Raw genomic sequence first — 20388 nt, 5'->3', positions numbered from 1 at the left:
GTGGTGGTGAGGTAAACAGTCCCAATTATAGCTTGTTAATATTCCTTGCGGCAATTTATAATTAACAGAAAAGACTACCCATACTATAAGCAAATAAGTAATTGTGACAAGTTTTCCTTCTCTTTCTCAACAAAAAAATATTCTAATGACCTAGATAAGGAAACCGGGTCCTCCACTAAGAAGATATAGGCAGTAGCTAGGTGGTGAGCATTATATTCCTAGAGCATAAAGAGACAGCAACATTTACGTGATTGTGGCACAAAAGAAAATTGGAACAGAAGACACTATACAGAATATCACTGGATTAAAGAGTCAAGCGTTGAAAGACCTGATACCAAAAAAGATTTTAATCTTTTTAAAGTAAATTAAGATAACCCATAAATAAAATTTCATCTAAAAACTAATTCCTTTCATTAAAATTTTATCCATTCAACCTATAATTCTTTTAAATTTATAAATCCGTCAAAAACAAGATAATGTCAGTTTTCAATCTAAAGAAAACAGAAAAAAGTTCAGCCTTTTAAAAATTAAATAAGAATGTAGTCACATTCACAAGACAATCATATTTTCGAGGAAAAAAAAAATAAGCCAAATCAGATATGGTTCAAAGTAATTAAAAGACAGGGCACACTGCCTTCATTTGCTCTAACAATTACTTAACGTTATAAAAATATCTATTCATACTGAACATTTAACCTTTGAACTTCTGTTCATTAGAAAACCTCAAAATCACTATAATGTTAAGATATTTTTTTTACATTTACCAACATACGAGCATCTCACGAGAGAGAGAGAGAGAGAGGAGGAGAGAGAGAGAGAGGAGAGAGAGAGAGAGAGAGAGAGAGAGAGAGAGAGAGATCCGCTACTGAAAGAAAATAAACCTAAAATGGCGAGTATATTTTCTATAAAAAAAAAGTTTCACAAGGCAGTCTATGAACAATCTTGAATATTCTATATAAGAAAAATGTCCGTCTCCTATGGTAAATATACTATCAGACTCTGGTTCTTACACCCAGTCTCCATTTTCTTCATTCCCCACTTACTCCTGAAGAAAAGGGTATCTAAGGAAGAGAAAAAAATCTCCAGGGAAAGGATATAGTTCCTCAAATTAGGCAGGCTCCCGTGAACACAGGCCTTTATAGGTTCCAGAAACCCGTAAAGCTATTACGGCCGAGAGAGAGAGAGAGAGAGAGAGAGAGAGAGAGAGAGGAGAGAGAGAGAGAGGAGAGAGAGAGAGAGAGAGCTAGGCTATAACCCTAGCTGGAAAAGCAAGATGCTATAAAGCCCAAATGCTCCATAAGGGAAAAAATGGCACAGTAAGGAAAGGAAACAAGGACATTGATAAACTGCAAGAGAAGAACAAACAAAAATAAAATATTTCAGGAGGCAGTAATAACATTAAATTACACCCTTCACAGAGGAGAGAGAGAGAGAGAGAGAGAGAGAGAGAGAGAGAGAGAGAGAGAGAGAGAGAGAGAGAGAGAGAGAGAGAGAGAGAATGCCAGTCTAAAGGTGTCTGATTTCATTGCCAGTTTCCGCAATAGATGCTCACCAGAACGTCAGCTGGGCAAGACCAATCCCCCCACTGAGGTGCCAAACCACAACAGTGGCCTTCGAAGTAAACAGCTTAACCTCGCGGTTCCGGGTGGGGATCGATCTGCTGCCAAGCGAATGGTAGGCGAACAGTTTATCACTGTACTCAAATCAGTATTCAACAAGAAACTGAAAATATGGGATCGATTTGCTGCCATCGAATTCTAGGCGAACACGTTACCATCAGTATCTAATAATACAACCGGAAATTCTTTTAAAATTATATTAGATATATCTAAATACTTCTATACGGAATTACTCCCCCCCCCCCCCCCACACCCTAGAGGTAATCTAGCAGACACGTTGATGTAACCACCAACGGGTAATCCAGGAAAAATGCAAGCAGATTACTTCAGGCAGAGGGAAACTTGATCAGGGAAGAGGCCATGAAGAACCTTTACCCTTCTCTAACCTTTGGCCTACAACCCATTTTCCCATCCCTTCGCAGACCCCTCTTCAATCCCTGGGGTGTCATAAAAAGGGGGAACGAACCCCATCTCTCATGCACGGGCGTTAATGCAAGTCCTCAAATCCCCCTATCATATAAAACCTATGAGCATTGTTAATAGTTAAAATTACTCTAAACTTGCGGCCTTATACAGTAATAGCTAACGAGCCAACATCATAGATATTTACTCTGAACTTAGGCCTTCTACATAGCTTAACTTTCAGTCAATTATGTTGAATGATTTCAATGTAAACATTTCAGTCAACTTATGTTGAATGATTTCAATGTAAACATTTCAGTCAATTATGTTGAATGATTTCAAAGTAAACATTTCAGTTAATTATGTTGAATGATTTCAATGTAAACATTTCAGTCAATTATGTTGAATGATTTCATTGTAAACATTTCAGTCAATTATGTTGGATGATTTCAATGTATAACAAAGGCCTTTATATCACTCATCGACAGTGTTATACAACTCAATGTTATTCATAAATAACAATGAAGGACCTTCAACTCTACAAGCAGATAATATTGCATAGAATCTTTAAAGCAAAAAGGCAGTAATATTTGCATATTTGGTCTTCCAGAAACTACGAAATAGAACATTTTGGAGAACAATATGTGGGTTATTGGAATATAGGCAAGAAGGACTATGACAAGGCACCAAAAGTACTTGTGAAATAGGGGAAATATATGGTATAAGAACTGCATTGAAGAGGAAAGATGTATGTGAAATAGGGAAGAGTTAAGTATTTGTGAAGTAGGGAAAATGTGGTACAAGAACTGTATTGAGCAAAGTATTTGTGACATAGGGAAAATATATGCTATAAGAACTATTAAAGAGGAAAGTAGTGTTTATGAAATAGGGAAAATATATGCAATAAGAACTGTATTAAAGAGTTAAGAAGTATTTATGAAACAAGGAAAATATATGGTACAAGAAGTGTATTGAAGAGGAAAAAAGTATTTATGAAACAGGGAAAATATATGGTACAAGAAGTGTATTGAAGAGGAAAGAAGTATTTATGAAACATGGAAATATATGGTACAAGAAGTGTATTGAAGAGGAAAGAAGTATTTATGAAACATGGAAAATATATGGTACAACTGTATTGAAGCAGTATTTATGAAATAGGGAAAATATGGTAAGAGCTGTATTGAAGAGAAGAGAGAGAAGGGGGCATGAAAATGACACCATTCAGCAAAACATGGTAAGGAAAAGCCGAGGGATACTCTCCATGTCATAAAGGGAGGGAGGGGGGGACCTGGGGGGAGGGGTCTGAGGGAAGGGTAGGGAGGTGTGTGGAGGGATTGGAGGGACTGGGAATGTAAAAGCCTTTTGTTGCCGCCTGGTCACGTCTACAGCGAAGAGGAAAGAGGGTGGGGGAAGAGGTGGGTGGGCGGAAGGGAGGGAAGGGAGGAGACGTCTGTCGTGGACTGGAAAGGATAAAAGAGAATAAAAAGAATACAGTGAGAAGAGGCAAACTTTCTTACGTGCACTAGACCCGAAAGCAACGTACAGAATATACAGTACAATCTAGATAAACATTTAAAGTCTAAATAAAAATTCATATATGTTACACCCAAATAAGTCTCTGATCTATGAATTAAATTAAAGAAATAAGTAAATTTATACTTGTTACACCCCAAATAAGTCTCTGATCTATAAATTAAGTTAAAGTCTAAATAAATTTATACATGTTACACCCCAAAAAAAAAAGTCTGATTTATGAAATTAAGTCTTTCAAGGAAAGACATTTTGAATGGAAAGGCAGACTAATTCCCGCTTGATACACTTCTAGTAACATACTTTTTTTCCATTTGTATGGGGCAAGCACAGTTGCCTTCAATTGAAGGACTTTGCTTTGAGGTAAACAGACCCAATCGGCTGCCCTGCCCTGACATCGCTTTACCCTAGTATCGTCTGCTTAACATCGCTTTTACCCTAGTATAGTAAGTTCAAGTGCTGTACCACTCACCAGCGTCCTTCCTAACCTAGAATTGTTGAAGGCACTACAACGCGTTTTTCTGAAACTTCAAAATCACGAAACGACTCAAGTAGCCATTTCCTTGCGCGGCCAGGCGTCGAGAAATTTAACGAGCTATTCGGAAGATATACGGGAAAGGGCCCCAATACCATTTTCATCCGGTGGACTGTCACAAACAGTAAAAAATTCATAAGTTAAAAAAAAAAAAGTGTTGAAGTTTACATAAAATTTAAAAAAAAATTAAACAAGAACATTCTTCAACTATAAATATTAAAGCTACGTTATCTATCTTCATACTGATACATAATTATAATTATAAACTTAAAACAATTACATTCACGACATACGTTCACCAACAAGATATTTAAAAGAACGTTCATGTAAACATTTAAAAAAAACCTTTGTCCTACAACTGCTTTATGTTGAAAGCAATTCGTGCTTTCAAACAAAACAGCTTTGGAAAAAATATTCATGAGAGAGAGAGAGAGAGAGAGAGAGAGGAGGAGAGAGAGAGAGAGGAGAGAGAGAGAGAGAGAGACCTTACGCTACCGTAACCCATCTTTCATTCCTTTCTATTGTCCTATCCCCTACCCTCCATTACTCCCTTCTTCCTTCCTTCCTTTCTCTTTCTTTCTTTCCCTTTCTCCCTCTCTGTCCCCCCTCTCTTTTCTCCGCCATCCAAGTGACCGGCATGTCTGAGGATATTGATTTACCTGCATCCTTCCCTTCCCTTCCCTGTCCCGACACACCCACACACGCTCCCCGCTCGGGAAAACAAAAAGAACGATTGCCAATGCTGGATTCTCAATACATTACACATTCATTTAACTCTGGAAACTATTCTGTTCAGTACATACTGTTTGGCCTACAGAAGACATAGGCTCTTGGAATAAGGCAAGCCCTCAAATAAAGATGAAAATTGTTAAAAAGATGAAAATGTGATAAATACAAATAAAAAATAAAAGAATATGAATTATATATATATATAATATATATATATATATATAATATATATATATATATAGCTCTAAAAGAAGGATCAATCAGTTCCTCTCCAATAGACCACGATCTGAACGTGTCAAGGGGAACAAGGTAACAACACTACTACATTTAAATGGGTAATTTCTCTAGGGAAATTTCAGTAATTTGATATATGAGCCAGAGGCATTTAGTAGTTAAATTGATTAGATAAAAATGCGAGAAGGCAAAAAAGCACCCACTACGAGAGAGAGAGAGAGAGAGAGAGAGAGAGAGAGAGAGAGAGAGAGAGAGAGAGAGAGAGAGAGAGAGAGAGAGAATGTTCCCTCTTAAGATAATTAAAATAAAAACGGTTTTAAATTAATAGATTTACGTAAAACGAATTACAACATTCCTCCAAAATGTGAGCAGTAATAGTAAGCTGCCTAAACTTTGTGAATGAAATTCCCAGTTTAAACAACCAATAGGTTTACAATTCAAAGGTCACTCATGAGTGGCATGAGAAAAGCAGCTAGTAACTGCTTTGTCACACAATGTCCCAGATAGGACAAACACAGGACTCTTGAAATAAGAAATTAGGGGCCTCACATTCTACTCCCTGCCTTGTTTGTTTAGTTACCAGAACACAATACTTGTTTACTAACATTCTTTTGGAGATTTGCCAGAATAAATCCGGTAACAGTACCGGGGGTGATAAGAGATTTCGTTTGGAACCGGTTCAGAGAGAGAGAGAGAGAGAGAGAGAGAGAGATTCAGTCTGATATCTTTAATTTATAAGGTTAAATTTATAGTTTATCTGCCCCGTCCAAAATATGCTAAGTTGTAGTAAGGATTCACTTATTATTATTATTATTATTATCATCATCATTATAAGCTAAGCTACAACCCTAGTTGGAAAAGCAAGATGCTATAAGCCCAAGGATTCCAAAAGGGGAAAAAATGAGTTCAGAGAGGAAAGAAATAAGTAAATAAACGATACGAGAAATAATGAACAATTAGAATAAAACACTTAAAAACTATAACTAGTTGGAAAAGCAAGATGCTATAAGACAACGGGCTCCAACAGGAAATAATAGCCCAGTGAGGAAAGGAAATAACGAAACAAACGATATAAGAAATAATGAACAATCAAAATAAAACCTTAAAAACGGTAACATCAAAACATTGGAAATTAGCTAGCTTAAGTCCCCAAATAAAATAAAATTAAAATGAAATTAGCTAAAGTCACCAAAATAAAACTAAAATGGAACCAAACTTAACTACGACGTCACTCCACAAACCAAAGAATTTGTGAAGTTGGTTTTAAAAGGAGCGACGCCCCCCCCCCCCCCCCGCCAATAAATCATTCGCCCGATATCCCATTTTCACGCCAGTGTCAATGGCCACAGCCAAATGACGGGTCAATAAAACTTTTAATACATAGTAGCGAGACGCACCCTCGAAGTCGGCCATGAAACAGGCTACAAAAATGGGCTATTGAAAAGTTATTACACTTAATGGGAGACGCAGGATTTATTAAAGTTGTAGTAGAGGGAAAATATTAAACATTTGATTCGGTAATTTGGTTCAGAAGTCCGGGGAATGTGTGTGTGTGTGTGTGTGTGTGTGTGTGTGTGTGTGTGTGTGTGTCGTCACTGGGAGGACATTCACCAAAGACCAAGTTGCAGAATGGAGTATTAATATTAGAGTTAAAATTAGTAGGGACACTTTTAGTAAAAGAACTACACTGATAAACTAATAAATAAACTGTTGTTTATCCTTATTCACCTTCAAGTTAAAATCAACAGCACCTACGGGCTAATTGCAGGAGCCCGTGCTTAGCCGCAAGGGCTATGCAATCTTAAAAATTGTATGGATTATCAGTGACTAGGCTAGACACCAAGATTGAAGAAAGAAACCAGAGGTATAGTAGTACTGTACTGACTACAAAGACCCCTACCGGAGTATTATTATCATCATTATTATTATTATAATTATTATTATAATTATTATTATTAATTATTATTACTAGCTAAGCCACAACATTAGTCGCAAAAGCAAGATGCTATTAGGCCCAAGGGCTCCAACGGGGAAAAAAATAGACCAGTGAGGAAAGGAAATTAGGAAATAAACTATTTTAGTAGTAATGAACAAATGAAATATTTAAAAACATAACATTGAACTAATTAAAAACACTTAAACTAAATAATTAAAAAAAAATAATTTCAAAGTTCAATCAACAGGACATATAAAGTTCTTGTTTGAAGTTTACTATTTTTCGAGTATTTTGAATATAGCTTAATTTACGAATTGCCAATACCAGCAGTTATTTGAAAACCAAGATGTGCCCTTCCTCGTAATGCCTGACTTAATGAATTAATTTTAATAAGTTTAATCATTAAAATTTGTGACTGCATTTAATTAAAAATTCGAATTCCTCTCTACTCCTGCACACCCGTGGCTGGAAATGCATCCTTAATATTCAAGGTTAATGGAACGACAGAAACTTCACGAATTTAATTACAGATGGCAAAATATTATAATCCATTTGCGATGTGTAGTCTAATATTTTCTTAAATAGCTTGAAACCAAAAATGAAAAACCTACCTGAAACTGTTGGGAACGTTTTATGTATGTTGGACAGGCTGACATAAGTCTTATACAGTTTATATAGGAAATATCTATTTCAATGTCATGCAATTTTAATTATTCAATGCTTCTTAGTTTACTTCGTTTATTTCCCTTCCTCACACCCGACTATTTTACTGTTGGAGCCTTTGGGCTTAAAGCATCCTGATTTTCCAACTAAAACTGCAGCTTAGTTAATAATAATAATAATAATACCTTGTTTTCTTTCATCACCTAGATAATAACAATAATCCCTAGTTTCATTTCGTCACTGAACTTTTTTTCCCTGTTGGAGCCCTTGGGCTTATAGCATCCTACTTTTCATATTTGGACAATAACCAAGTTTCATTTCCTCACTGGGCTATTTCTCTCTGTTGGAGCCCTTTTTGGGGCTTATAACACCCTGCATTTCCAACTAGGGTTGTAGCTTAGCTAACAACAACAACAACTAAAGGCCGATACCAGGGAACCCTTGGGCTTATGTCATCCTACTTTTCCAACTAGGGTTGTAGCTTAGCTAACAACAACAACAACAGCAGCGGCAACAACAAAGACAGATGCCAGGGAATCAAAGTCTATCAAAATAAACAGACCTAGAAGTCATGACACTAGACAGCTCCTCTGACCCAGCGATTGCATGTGCAAAGTCACCTTTCATATCCGGCAAACAACGGCAAATGCGAGTTGCTGGGTGCGGCCTTTTGCAGGGGGTGGGGGGTGGGGGGTTGAGGTAATCCTCCTAGGGGGTTGAGTAGGTAGATCGAATGGGGTAGATTTGGGGGTAAGGAGGGATATAAGCCATTGGGGGAAGGAGAGCTATGCAGTACATTGAGATATGAGAAAACTCTGAAGTGTTTAAATCTATTTTAGAAGTGACTTTTTAAAGTATTTAAAGCTATTTTAGCAGTGACTTTTTAAAGTATTTAAATCTATTCTAGTAGTTTCAAGTATTTAAAATTACGAGCAGTGACTTAAAATATTTTAAATCAAATTTGCAATGACCCACTAGTATTTAAATATTTTAGCAATGAATTTTAAAGTATTTAAATCTCTAACCGTTATTTTCGTATGTAAACCTATTTTAGCAGTGTTCAAGAATTTAAATCTCTAACAGTTACTTTATTAAGTACTTATCTATTCAAGCAGGGACTAAGTATATTCAATCTATATTAACAGTGACTTTTTTTTGTATCTAAATCTAAATTAACAGTGACTAAGTATTCAAGTCCATTATAGCAATGATGACACAACTAAGGATATAATAAGAGGGGATATAATTGCACTTATTACAAGCTAGACTTCATAAGTGACTTTTCAGTAGATTGTGACCAAGAAATTTCCACTCAAACCGGCAAAGGGGAACCTTTTTGTTAAAGTCGATATTCAGCGTTGCAAATGGATGGCTCTGGCGTCAATGTCTTGGCGCCAACAGTCGTCTATCATTATCGAGCTAGTTACGACGACTGCTGCCTATGCAGGGACAATGTTGCATGGCTGGTCTCGCAACCTCCCCCCCCCCCCCTCCACACACACCACAACACACACACACACACACACACACACACACACACAACCCTACCTTTGGCCACCGGTAATTTATACTTTCTATTGCATAAAACATTGCTATGTAACTATCCAAGGATGATATATAAGACTGAATTGAACTATTAAGAGAACTAACTTTAGATTATGTAAATTTAAGCTGATAATCACGATTATAATTTAAAAGTTTCGTATCAAACAAGAGAAAATATGAAAATTATGTGTCTCAATAATTAACCAGGCGAAGATATGAGAGAGAGAGAGAGAGAGAGAGAGAGAGAGAGAGAGAGAGAGAGAGAGAGAGAGAGAGAGAGAGACTTCTGATGGTGAAGATAGGCTCCCAATATATAGAAGTGTGTAAGCCAATGAGATTTCATGGCAAAATGAGTTTGCCCAGAACACAAAGCTTAGGAGTAATGCCTTTAAATAAATTGCGTAGACAAGATAAACATTAATCTATATTAGAAATAAAAATACCGTAAATCACCAAAAATGCATTGTACGGAGGTCAAGAGCCAACATTCCAAAGAATCTAAAATATTCCAGATTTAAATTCTTTATTTGGTATAGTTGCTAATATGAATTATCCGTACCACCTTTAACCGATTCATAAAAGAAATATATAAGATTCACAAACTTACGACGGGTAATTAGACTTCCAGGCTATACTAAGGTTCTTCACAAATACCCAGTCGTCAGGAAATAATTGTTTTGCTTAAATATTAATATACCTTTACTTTAGTCTTGGATCCCTCGCCTCTGTCTTGGGTAGTGCCCTCGCAAGTTCTCTTGCTTGAGGGTACACTGGCACAGTATTCTGTGCATATTTTTTTTTCGGTTAAAGCTTTTATAGGAAATATTAAATTTAAGATTGTTACCGTTCTTGAAATATTTTTTCCCTAATTTCCATTCCTCAGTAGATTGTTTACCGTTCTTGAAATATTTTCTTCTTGCTTCCTTCCTCACGGGACTATTTTCCCTGTCGGGGGGCCCTAGGGTTATAAGCATCCTGCTTTTCCAGCTAGGGTTTGTAGCTTGGCAAGTAATATTAATCTTGACACTAGCGGGAAATTATCAAAATCATCAAAAGAGCAAGAATTTATAACTCATACGATGACATCCATTGTAAATAAATTGGTATAATTTGATCTCCAGTAGTTTGTTCACAGTAGATAATTCTTTAACCACCTGGACCCACCACAAAGTTATTTGGTCGTCTACCTTTCCAAGCATCAGACAAACTTGGCAGATATTTTCAAACGATCAGAGAAATATTACCAAAGTTTCAAACTATCAGAAAAAAAAAAGACCAAGTTCCAAATAATCAAGGGCTTGGCCAAAGTTTCCGCACCAAAAACAAGGGCTTGGCCAAAGTTCCGCACCAAAAAAAAAAAAAGGGCTTTGGCCAAAGTTCCGCACCAAAAAAAAAAAAGGGCTTGGCCAAAGTTCCGCATCAAACACAAGGGCTGTGGCCAAAGTTCCGCAATCAAAAACAAGGGCTTGGCCAAAGTTCCGCATCAAAAACAAGGGCCTGGCCAAAGTTCCGCATCAAAAACAAGGGCCTCTGGGCCAACGTTACGCACAAAAAACAAGGGCCGCCTGGCCAATTTCCGCACCAAAAACAAGGGCTCGGCCAAAGTTCCGCACCAAATACAAGGGCTCGGCCAAAGCTCCGCACCAAAAACAAGGGCTCGGCCAAAGCTCCGCACCAAAAACAAGGGCTCGGCCAAAGCTCCGCACCAAAAACAAGGGCTCGGCCAAAGTTCCGCACAAAAAAAAAAGGCTCGGCCAAAGTTCCGCACCAAAAAAAGGGCTCGGCTAAAGTTCCGCACCAAAAACAAGGGCTCGGCCAAAGTTCCGCATCAAAAACAAGGGCTCGGCCAAAGTTCCGCATCAAAAACAAGGGCTCGGCCAAATTTCTACATAAAAAACAAGGGCTCGGCCAATGGTCCTTATCTAAAACAAGGGCTCGGCCAAAGTTCCGAACCAAAAAATGGGCTCGGCCAAAGTTCCGAACCAAAAAATGGGCTCGGCCAAAGTTCCGCACCAAAAAAAAAGGGCTCGGCCAAAGTTCCGCACCAAAAAAAGGGCTCGGCCAAAGTTCCGCACCAAAAAAAAGGGCTCGGCCAAAGTTCCGCACCAGAAAAAGGGCTCGGCCAAAGTTCCGCACCAAAAAAAAACGGCTCGGCCAAAGTTCCGCACCAAAAAAAGGGCTCGGCCAAAGTCCCCGCACCAAAAAAAAGGGCTCGGCCAAAGTTCCGCACCAAAAAAAAAAAGGGCTCGGCCAAAGTCCCGCACCAAAAAAAGGGTTCGGCCAAAGTCCCGCACCAAAAAAAGGGCTCGGCCAAAGTCCCGCACCAAAAAAAAAAGGGCTCGGCCAAAGTCCCGCACCAAAAAAAAGGGCTCGGCCAAAGTCCCGCACCAAAAAAAAGGGCTCGGCCAAAGTCCCGCACCAAAAAAAGGGCTCGGCCAAAGTCCCGCACCAAAAAAAAGGGCTCGGCCAAAGTCCCGCACCAAAAAAAAGGGCTCGGCCAAAGTCCCGCACCAAAAAAAGGGCTCGGCCAAAGTCCCGCACCAAAAAAAAGGGCTGGGCCAAAGTTCTGCACCCCCCAAAAAAAGGGCTCGGCCAAAGTTCCGTATAAAGACAAGGGCACGGCCAACGTTCCATATAAAGACTAGGGCTCAGCCAAAGTTCTATATAAAGACTAGGGCTTGGCCAATGTTCCGTATAAAAGCCTAGGGCTTGGCCAATGTTCCGTATAAAGCCTAGGGCTTGGCCAAAGTTTCCTGTCAACCAAGGGCTTGGCCAATGTTTCCTGTCAACCAAGGGCTTGGCCCAAGTTTCTTATCAACCAAGGGCTTGGCCCAAGTTTCCATCAACCAAGGGCCTAGCCATAGTGTCCTATCAAATAAGGGCCTGGTCATAGTTTCCTATCAGACAAAGGCTTGACCCAAGTTTCTTATCAACCAAGGGCTTGGCCCAAGTTTCCATCAACCATGGGCTTGGCCAAAGTCTCATATCAGCCAAGGGCTTGCCCAAAGTTTCTTATCAACCAAGGGCCTAGCCATAGTTTCCATCAGCCAAGGGCTTGGAAGTTTCATAACTAATACCTTTGGCAAAGTTTCAAATATCTTAAGCTTCAAGTACCCAAAGTGCTAGTAATATATCTTGAAGGTATTGGTTATAATCTATAAAGGTTTAAATATATGACTAAAAAAGGCTTCAGAAAGTACAACCTAATTTGATGAGTATCCACCCAAAAGACTCTTAAACCATCCAATATGTTGGTACAGACTTCAGTAATCAATCATATTGAACAAAACCGCTTTCATAAAATGACAAAGGTAACGTTGTTTATAATCCACTTAATTATTTGTTGATAAAAAAATAGCCATAACCCTATTTATATGTTGCTGGAAGAAAAGGAAAATAATATTAATACTGAATAGAAAAAGTTATGAAGTCTGAGAAAGAAGTTAATGCATGCAATAATCTCGAAGTTTAATTCAATAACAATTATAATGTTTCATGAATGATTAAGATTTAAGCTTAGTTCAATAATAAAGATAGTCTCCTCGCAAGCTAACATTCTGGAAGATTTCACCAATATTTTAGTATTTGACAATGTTAAGTTTCTTAAATCTTAATATACAGCATGAACAAAAATAATTAACTTTCGTTAAACTAAAACATAGGATCAGTCTTGAAGTTATTTACCCTTGCCTACTTGGTAGTTTATATTTTATATGTTCTTGAGTATCAATAATCCCTCAAGTTGCCTTAAAATATAATCCCACTAAATTTCAGCTTCATTGTCTAAAAATACCCAGACAAACTGCAAAGCCAGAGGCTGCTATCAGTTAATTTATCTTGGAATCATCCTAAAATACTGTTGCATCGGCCGGCTTTTGAGATACTGCAGCATCCCCCCCTCAGTGCAAAAAAGGTCGATTGGGGCACTGCGGGCCTATACGATACTCGCCCTTGACGACACGGCCAGCTCCGGATCGATCGAGTCATATGGGCGATGCTGCATTACGGTTAACACTAAACTCTCGACCTTATTTACATCCAAATGGGCGCGGTTCATAGAAAAACGGAACTTTCAGCCTCCTCCTCCCCCTTTTTGCTGATAAGTCCGTTGGCAACCAAAATTCTGAATGAAAACAGCTCTTTCTAATGGACAGACTTAATATATATCTCACTATAAAAGCCATTTGAAAATGCTTTGTTATAAGACTTCAGACGATCCAAAAGGCAGATTTTTAATAAACTTTTCATCCCTGTATCATTGACATTTCAATATTTTGACAAATTTAATCCATGGCAACAACAAAACAGAAAACAACCCACAAAATCTATTTTGAAAATGCTTTGTTTTCAGACGTCATTAGATCCAAAAGGCAGAATTTAATATACTTTTCATCCCAGTATCATTGATAATTCAATATTTTGACAATTTTATCAATGGCAACAACAAAACAGAAAAAACACCCACAAAATCTATGTTGAAAATGCTTTGTTTTCAGAGGTCATTAGATCCAAAAGGCAGATAATTTTCAATCCCAGTATCATTGACATTTCAATATCTGACAATTTATTCCATGGCAACAACTCAAAACACAGAAAAACCACAAAATTCTAACCTGGAAGTGCCGAATTGACCGAGCAGGTCTGGCAGAAGCACCTCAAGAAAGAATCCCGAACGAGTCCGATGAGCATGTTGGAGTCTGGCTGCTGTTAGGCCTTTTGGGAGAGAGAAAAAAGGAGCACTTGGAGAGGCCCTGTGACAACACGGGATACACTCGGGGCGTCGGAGGAGGATTAGCGAAGGATCTCTGCTTTATTCTTTTTTTTTTTTAAGCCTTTGGCTGCCCTCCTCCGAGGTACGCACTTGATGTCCAATATAGTCCGGGTTTAAAGGATTTATATAAGGTCCCCACGTCGGGTTCCCGATCGGCTATAGGATGCAGCGTAGGATATACAGAGCCCGATTCCACAGCATTGAGTCCCTCCACTTGGTCCTACGAACAGCCACGGTGACTTCCACCACTCTTTACTATCACCACGATCGAAGAACAAGTCGTGGTGACGGAGGGGGGCAGTGTTATTTAGAGTGGGGGGTAAATTGTAGATCCCAAATGAATGAATTGAATGAAATAAGGCTTGTGCTTTTGGTTTCAATGCTTTTACTCAGAACAGGAAAGCAAATTAACAAATTAACACATTGAAACTATGCAAGCTACTCTTACCAGTCAAATCCAGTCTTAAGTTATTCTTTATCAATATGTCAACTCCCAAATTAAAACCAAATTGTGTATCACTAACAGGCACAGAAACCAAAACGCACACAACCCCTTTCAGCAACATCAGCGTAAATCTTCCGCAATGAACCACATGAGATCTATATAAATAGCCAATCGACTCTTGACATTTAGGAGACAATCGATGATTTTAAAACAAGTTCTAAAAGATGGAATTTTTTAAAAAATAACAATTGATTGGCCACTTCAGGAGATTGTATTTGTGAACCTGGCTTGAATTGACTTGATCTTTTTGATGGACGATTATAAAAAAGATTTGTTTATTGATTGGAATGAAAGGGAACAAATACAAAAAGGTTGAGAGATGTAATAAATGACTGTTGGCAATGAAATGCGAGTGTGCTTGCGTGGGATGAGTTCAAGCACTAAAGAAAGGGGAGTGTCACATCACACGCAATACACATTAGAATGTTAACTTAAAACAGGTGAGATTAAATGGTTTGTTTGTTAAATACACAACTGCCCTTGACTACCTCTCACGTTAAATCTGAGACTTGAACTGTCTCGCACAATCTGAGGAAGAGCTTCGCACTGGTCAAAGGACAGACTTGGAATGGGGAGCCCTTGGCCTTTCAAGCTTCGAGCACTGGCGTTCGTGGAGGGAGGGAGGGAAGGAGGGAGGGAGGGAAGTGTAGGGGGGAGAATGGGATATTAAACCTACATGGGTTGTAAGCCACGTGTTCGACTAAGGGTTATTAAATCAAGTATCACAAGAAAAAATAAAGCACAGCCAATTCAGGGAAGTTATTCAGAGAAAATATATCCCTTCACAAATACTTTTCCTTTTCTAGTTTCTCATGTGGTTCGAAAGAGAAGTCGCTGTTTTCTCAAAAAAAACAAGTGTGTATACAAAGTCCGCAGTGGCAGTGGGTCCAGCGCCTGCTCGTATAGTTCTCACCACTTGGAAAGTCAAAGACGGAATGGTGTCCCGACTGGTTAACAGATCGGAGGAAAGGCGACGACTCGAGTATGACCCGGTCCAATGGTGGCTTTTGGTGGAGACAAGTAGAGGGAGGAGGTGATGGAGGAGGAGGGAGGAGGAGATGGAGGAGGTGGTGTAGAGCCGGTACGACACTGACACTCCTTCGATTGTGCCAACTAGCGCTTGTTCAAAAGGGCCCCCTACCGTTGGCTAGATTCCTCCCTCTCTCTCTCTCTCTCCTCTCTCTCTCTCTCTCTCTCTCTCTCTCTCTCTCTCTTCCACTGCCTCCCTGGGTGTGGTTCCCGCGCCTGCGCTATCGGACCACCATCACAATCCCCTCTGATTCTACTTCCAGGCACATACCCCTCCCTCTCCCCCTCTCTTATCCTGGCCTGCCTCCCTCCCTCCCTCTCCTATCCAGGCCTGCCTCCCTCTCCTATCCAGGCCTCCCTCCCTCCCCCTCCTATCCAGGCCTCTCTCCCCTCCCTCTCCTATGCCACCCACCCGGCGTTCCCCTCACACGGCTGATGGTCATAGTCTGGTGTCGGTGCTTATATACAGCACCTGCACGCATGCAATGCAAAGCAAACTCGGGAGCTCTTGCAACAAATGTATAAATGGATTCACCTTCGCCCGAGGTAAATTTCTTGGGGTGGAGGGGGGGGGAATGGTTAATGAAGAAAAGCAGACCTCTTTTAGATGAAAAAAAAAAACTAGACCAGATAAAAAATACAAGCTCTTCCAGATAAATACAGTATATAGAAAAGAAAAAACAAGCTCTTCTAGACAAGAGAAAAACATACAAGCCCTTCCAGATAAAGACAGTATATAGACGAGAAAAAAAAACAAGCTCTTCCAGGTGAAAAAAAAAAACTAGACAAGAGAAAAATTACAAGATCTTCCAGATAAAGACAGTATATAGACGAGAAAAAAACTAAGCTCTTCCAGATGAAAAAAAAACTATTCCAGAGAAAAAAAAAACTCTTCCAGAGAAAAAAAAACTCTTCCAGAGAAAAAAAAAAAAAAAGCTCTTCCAGACGAAAAAAAAAAACTCTTCCAGACGAAAAAGAAAAAAAACTAAGAAAAAAAATCTCTCACCATAGAAAAAAGCTCATCCAGATGAAAAAAAAATAAGCTCATCCAGATGAAAAAAAAAATATTTACCAGAGAAAAAAAAAAAACTAAAAAAAAGGAGAAAAAAAATTATAGAAAAACTACGAGAAAAAAACTATCCAAATAAAAAACTTCATTCCACAACAAGAAAAACTTAAAACAATCTGATCTACATACACATCCTAAACCCATGCCTTGCAAGACTTTCCGTGGCATACGAACTGGAATGAAAAAAAAAAACACATTCTTCTTTCCAGTAGCGCTATAGCTATGTAAATGACAAGTGCCAACCGGCGGGCCATTTCTTTTCCATGCCAACAAACATAGTATTACATAAGGCCTCTGTCAACCCCCACTAACGGAGCGAAGAAAACCACAACATTATGGATGTTGTACTAATGTTATGTATGTATACATTTGTACCTTTTTATAATAATAAAAAATTATCATTTCATTAAAAACGGATTTACTGTCATACTTCATAGAAAACCTGATTGACTATTTCATGAAAAAATGATTTACTATCATTTCATGAAAAACTGATTTACTATCATAATACTTCATAGATTTATTTACTATCATATTTCATGAAATAAAACTATTTACTATAATTATATTTCACGAAAAAAAAATTTTTTTTTACTATCATATTTCATGTAAACACACACTATTTACTATCATTTCATGACAAAAACACACTATTTAATATCATATTTCATGAAAAAAAGATTTACTAAAATGATATTTCATGAAAAACAGATTTACTATCATAATATTTCATGAAAAACAGATTTACTATCATTAAATTTCATGAAAAACCCGATTTACTATCATTTCAAGAAAAAAACTTATTTATTATATATCATGAAAAAAAAAATTATTTATTATATTTCATGAAAAACTGATTTACTGACCAATTTACAATTATATTTCATGAAAAACTGATTTACAATGACGTTTCACGGTAAATAACAAACATGGAATTAATACATCAATACAGGACACATGCTCTTGTTTGCTTTGAAATCCATTGATAAAACTGTCCATTCTTTGAATAAAAAAATAAAAGTTTCCATTCATGGAATTAATTCATTTCTGGGCGAACTGATTCCAGAACCAGTATCAAAAATCAAGTCTTAAAAGCCTTTCTGAAGTTGGTTAAATATTTAAAGACTTCGGCTTTCCCCAGGAAGGAAAGTTGTAGAATAGTTAAAAAAAAAAAAAAAACTTAAATGTTTATTACTGTACCTATATTAAGGTTTTATTAAAGTATAATAATAATAAAAAGATAAAATGAATACATTAATTTTACGACCCCTTACCTTACTATAAACCAATGCATTTTACAATCAAATATACCAGTGGACATTAAGTATATATTGAAAAGTCCTGACTCGCGATCTATTGGCATGGGGTTCGAGAATGTTAAAATTCTATATTGTTTTATTTGCAAGCTCATTGTTATAAGCTAAGGTTGGGGAGTTTGGGGAACCCAATAGTTCTATCCGCAGTCATCAGCAGCCATTGCCTTGAATTCCCTGGTCCTAGTTGGGTGAAGAAGGGGCTTGGACGCTAATTAAATGTATATATGAACTGTCTCTAGGGCATTGCCCCTGTCAATAGCATCTGCCATTCATGAGTGGCCTTTAAACATTAAATTTAAAACCAGGATAAAATGAAGTAGAGAGTTTAAGAAAGTGAAAAGTTGGAGTCATTCACTATGAAATCCTAAATGTATGTATGTTTATATATATATATATATATACACACACGTACACATGTATATACATATAGATACTATGAATATACAAATAGATATATAAATTATATATATATATATATATATATGTTGTGTATATATATATATATATATATATGTTGTGTATATATATATATATATATATATAATATAATGTATATACACAATATGATAAGTCAAAACTTTATGCAACAAATACTTTAAGAGTCAAGCCAATAAAACCCTAAAATGAAAGACAATTTCAGCAAATATCACTACAGAAAAACTTTCATTGACATCCAACCCACTTCAAGCTGAAAGACAAAGGCAAACAAAGAAACAAGAAACGCCTCAAAGATTCAAAGATGATGCTACTGCATCCCAGAAGCCTGCTACCACCACTACCACTACTACCACCACTCCCCCCCCCCCCCACCACCACCACCACCAGCTAACTCCTTCCAGCTGACATTGGATTTTTGCAGGAACGGTCCAGAAATCAATAGACTTTCCTTAAGACTATAGGATTCCTACATAACATTGAAAGTTCTTGTTATTATTATTGTTATTATTATTACTACTGGCTAAGTTACAAGCCTAGTTGGAAAAGAAAGATGCTGTAAGCCCAAGGGCTCCAACAGGAAAAAATAGCCTAGTGAAGAAAAATAGAAAAACTAAAAGAGAAGTTCAAGAACAATAACAACTTTTAAAACAAATCTTATATAAACTATAAAAACTTTAAAACAACAGAGGATAACTCAAAACAACAAGAGGAGGAGAAAGAAGACAGAATAGTGTGCCCGAGTGTACCCTCAAGCAAGAGATCTCTACCCCAAGACACTGAAAGACCATTGTACAGAGGCTACGGCACTAACAAAGACTAGAAAACAATGGTTTGATTTTGGAGTGTACTTCTAGGAGAGCTGCTTACCATAGTTAAAAGTCTCTTCTACCCTTAGAAGAGGAAAGTTGACACAAATACAGTTTTCCGAAAACTGGAACAATAGTAGAATGTACGTTTGCAACTTCGCTTAGTATATTAAATCTTCAGACTTTCTATTTGTCAGAAAAAGCACAAGAAGTTTCTGTAATTAGGGAGAATTTTACCTCCACATACCTATTTTTGTTTCCAATAAAATAGACTAAGATTAATCCAATCCTTCAAAACATATTTTAAATTAAAACTTACAAAAAAAACTAGCACAAAAAAAATTTCGACACATCTTATGCGCCAAAAAACCTATAAGGAAAATAACTCCAATCATAAAGTGGATAAATTCAACTATTTTTTTTTTTTTTTAATTTAAGATGCATCAAAACTACACAAGAGCAGGCTAGTGGGGGAGGGGGAGGGGGTTTAAGAGCTTCGTCACTGGCCCTAACCAGAGTCCCGCTTCTACTCATCTGAAAATCCAATGACCGCATCTATGCCACGACAAAGCAAGAACTAAAAACTTTTTTAGACAATCTATATAAAATAACTTTTTTTAGACAATCTTTATAAAACAAAAGAAATTTTTACACTTGCTAAAACAAAATAGCAATGTTAGAAAATCTTTATAAAACATAATAGCAGTTTTTTTTTTACAATCTTCATAAAACAAAATAGCATATTGTAGACAATCTTCATAAAACAAAATAGCATTATTTCTCAAGGCTAAGTTGCAACTGTAACTGGTGAAGATTGAGCTTACGTTATATCCTGTATATATCTTATTTTTTAACTAAGAATTCAATTACCAACAATCTACATATAGACGCAATTTTATCGTCTCATACTTTATTCTTTTCCTTATTCCCATTCCTCACTGGGCTATTTTTCCCCTGTTGGAGCTCTTAGGCTTATAGCCTCTTTCTTTTTCAACTAGGGTTGTAGCTTAGCTAGTAATAAAATAATTTTTGGCACTTTAAAAGGATGGTGCTAAAGCGAACTACTACTAGGGGAAAAATTACTAAATGAGTCACTGCAACATAGGAACAATGTCAAAGCCTTTAACTTCATCCCTTCTCCATAACTCTTTTACCATAACCCCACCCTTTAGTTGCTTTCTTGGTAATTCAGTGTACAAGAGGGACACAAGAGCGCAGACCTCCGCCGCGGCAGCCTTTTCCTCAACCTTGACTTTGACCT

At 37.5% G+C, this 20388-nt stretch overlaps 1 protein-coding gene across 5 annotated transcripts in view; it reads right to left on the bottom strand.

Annotated features, from left to right (window-relative positions):
- The window catches only part of stai (stathmin), a 296404-nt gene that overhangs the window by 26068 nt on the left and 249948 nt on the right, over positions 1–20388 (bottom strand). The window contains exons 1-2 of one of the 5 annotated variants that reach the window (XM_068344237.1): positions 15383–15401; positions 13807–13906 (exon numbers count right to left, since the gene is read on the bottom strand). The exons of the other annotated variants lie outside the window; for them this stretch is intronic. Coding sequence (XP_068200338.1) covers positions 13807–13882 — 76 coding nt within the window. The 5' untranslated portion in view covers positions 13883–13906; positions 15383–15401. Of the gene's footprint in view, positions 1–13806; positions 13907–15382; positions 15402–20388 lie in introns of those variants that run through there. 5 annotated transcript variants of the gene reach the window in all.

This window comes from Palaemon carinicauda, chromosome 20 (genome assembly GCF_036898095.1).
Source record: "Palaemon carinicauda isolate YSFRI2023 chromosome 20, ASM3689809v2, whole genome shotgun sequence".
NCBI lineage: Eukaryota > Metazoa > Arthropoda > Malacostraca > Decapoda > Palaemonidae > Palaemon > Palaemon carinicauda.
This window is presented reverse-complemented; position numbering and strand designations above follow the sequence as displayed.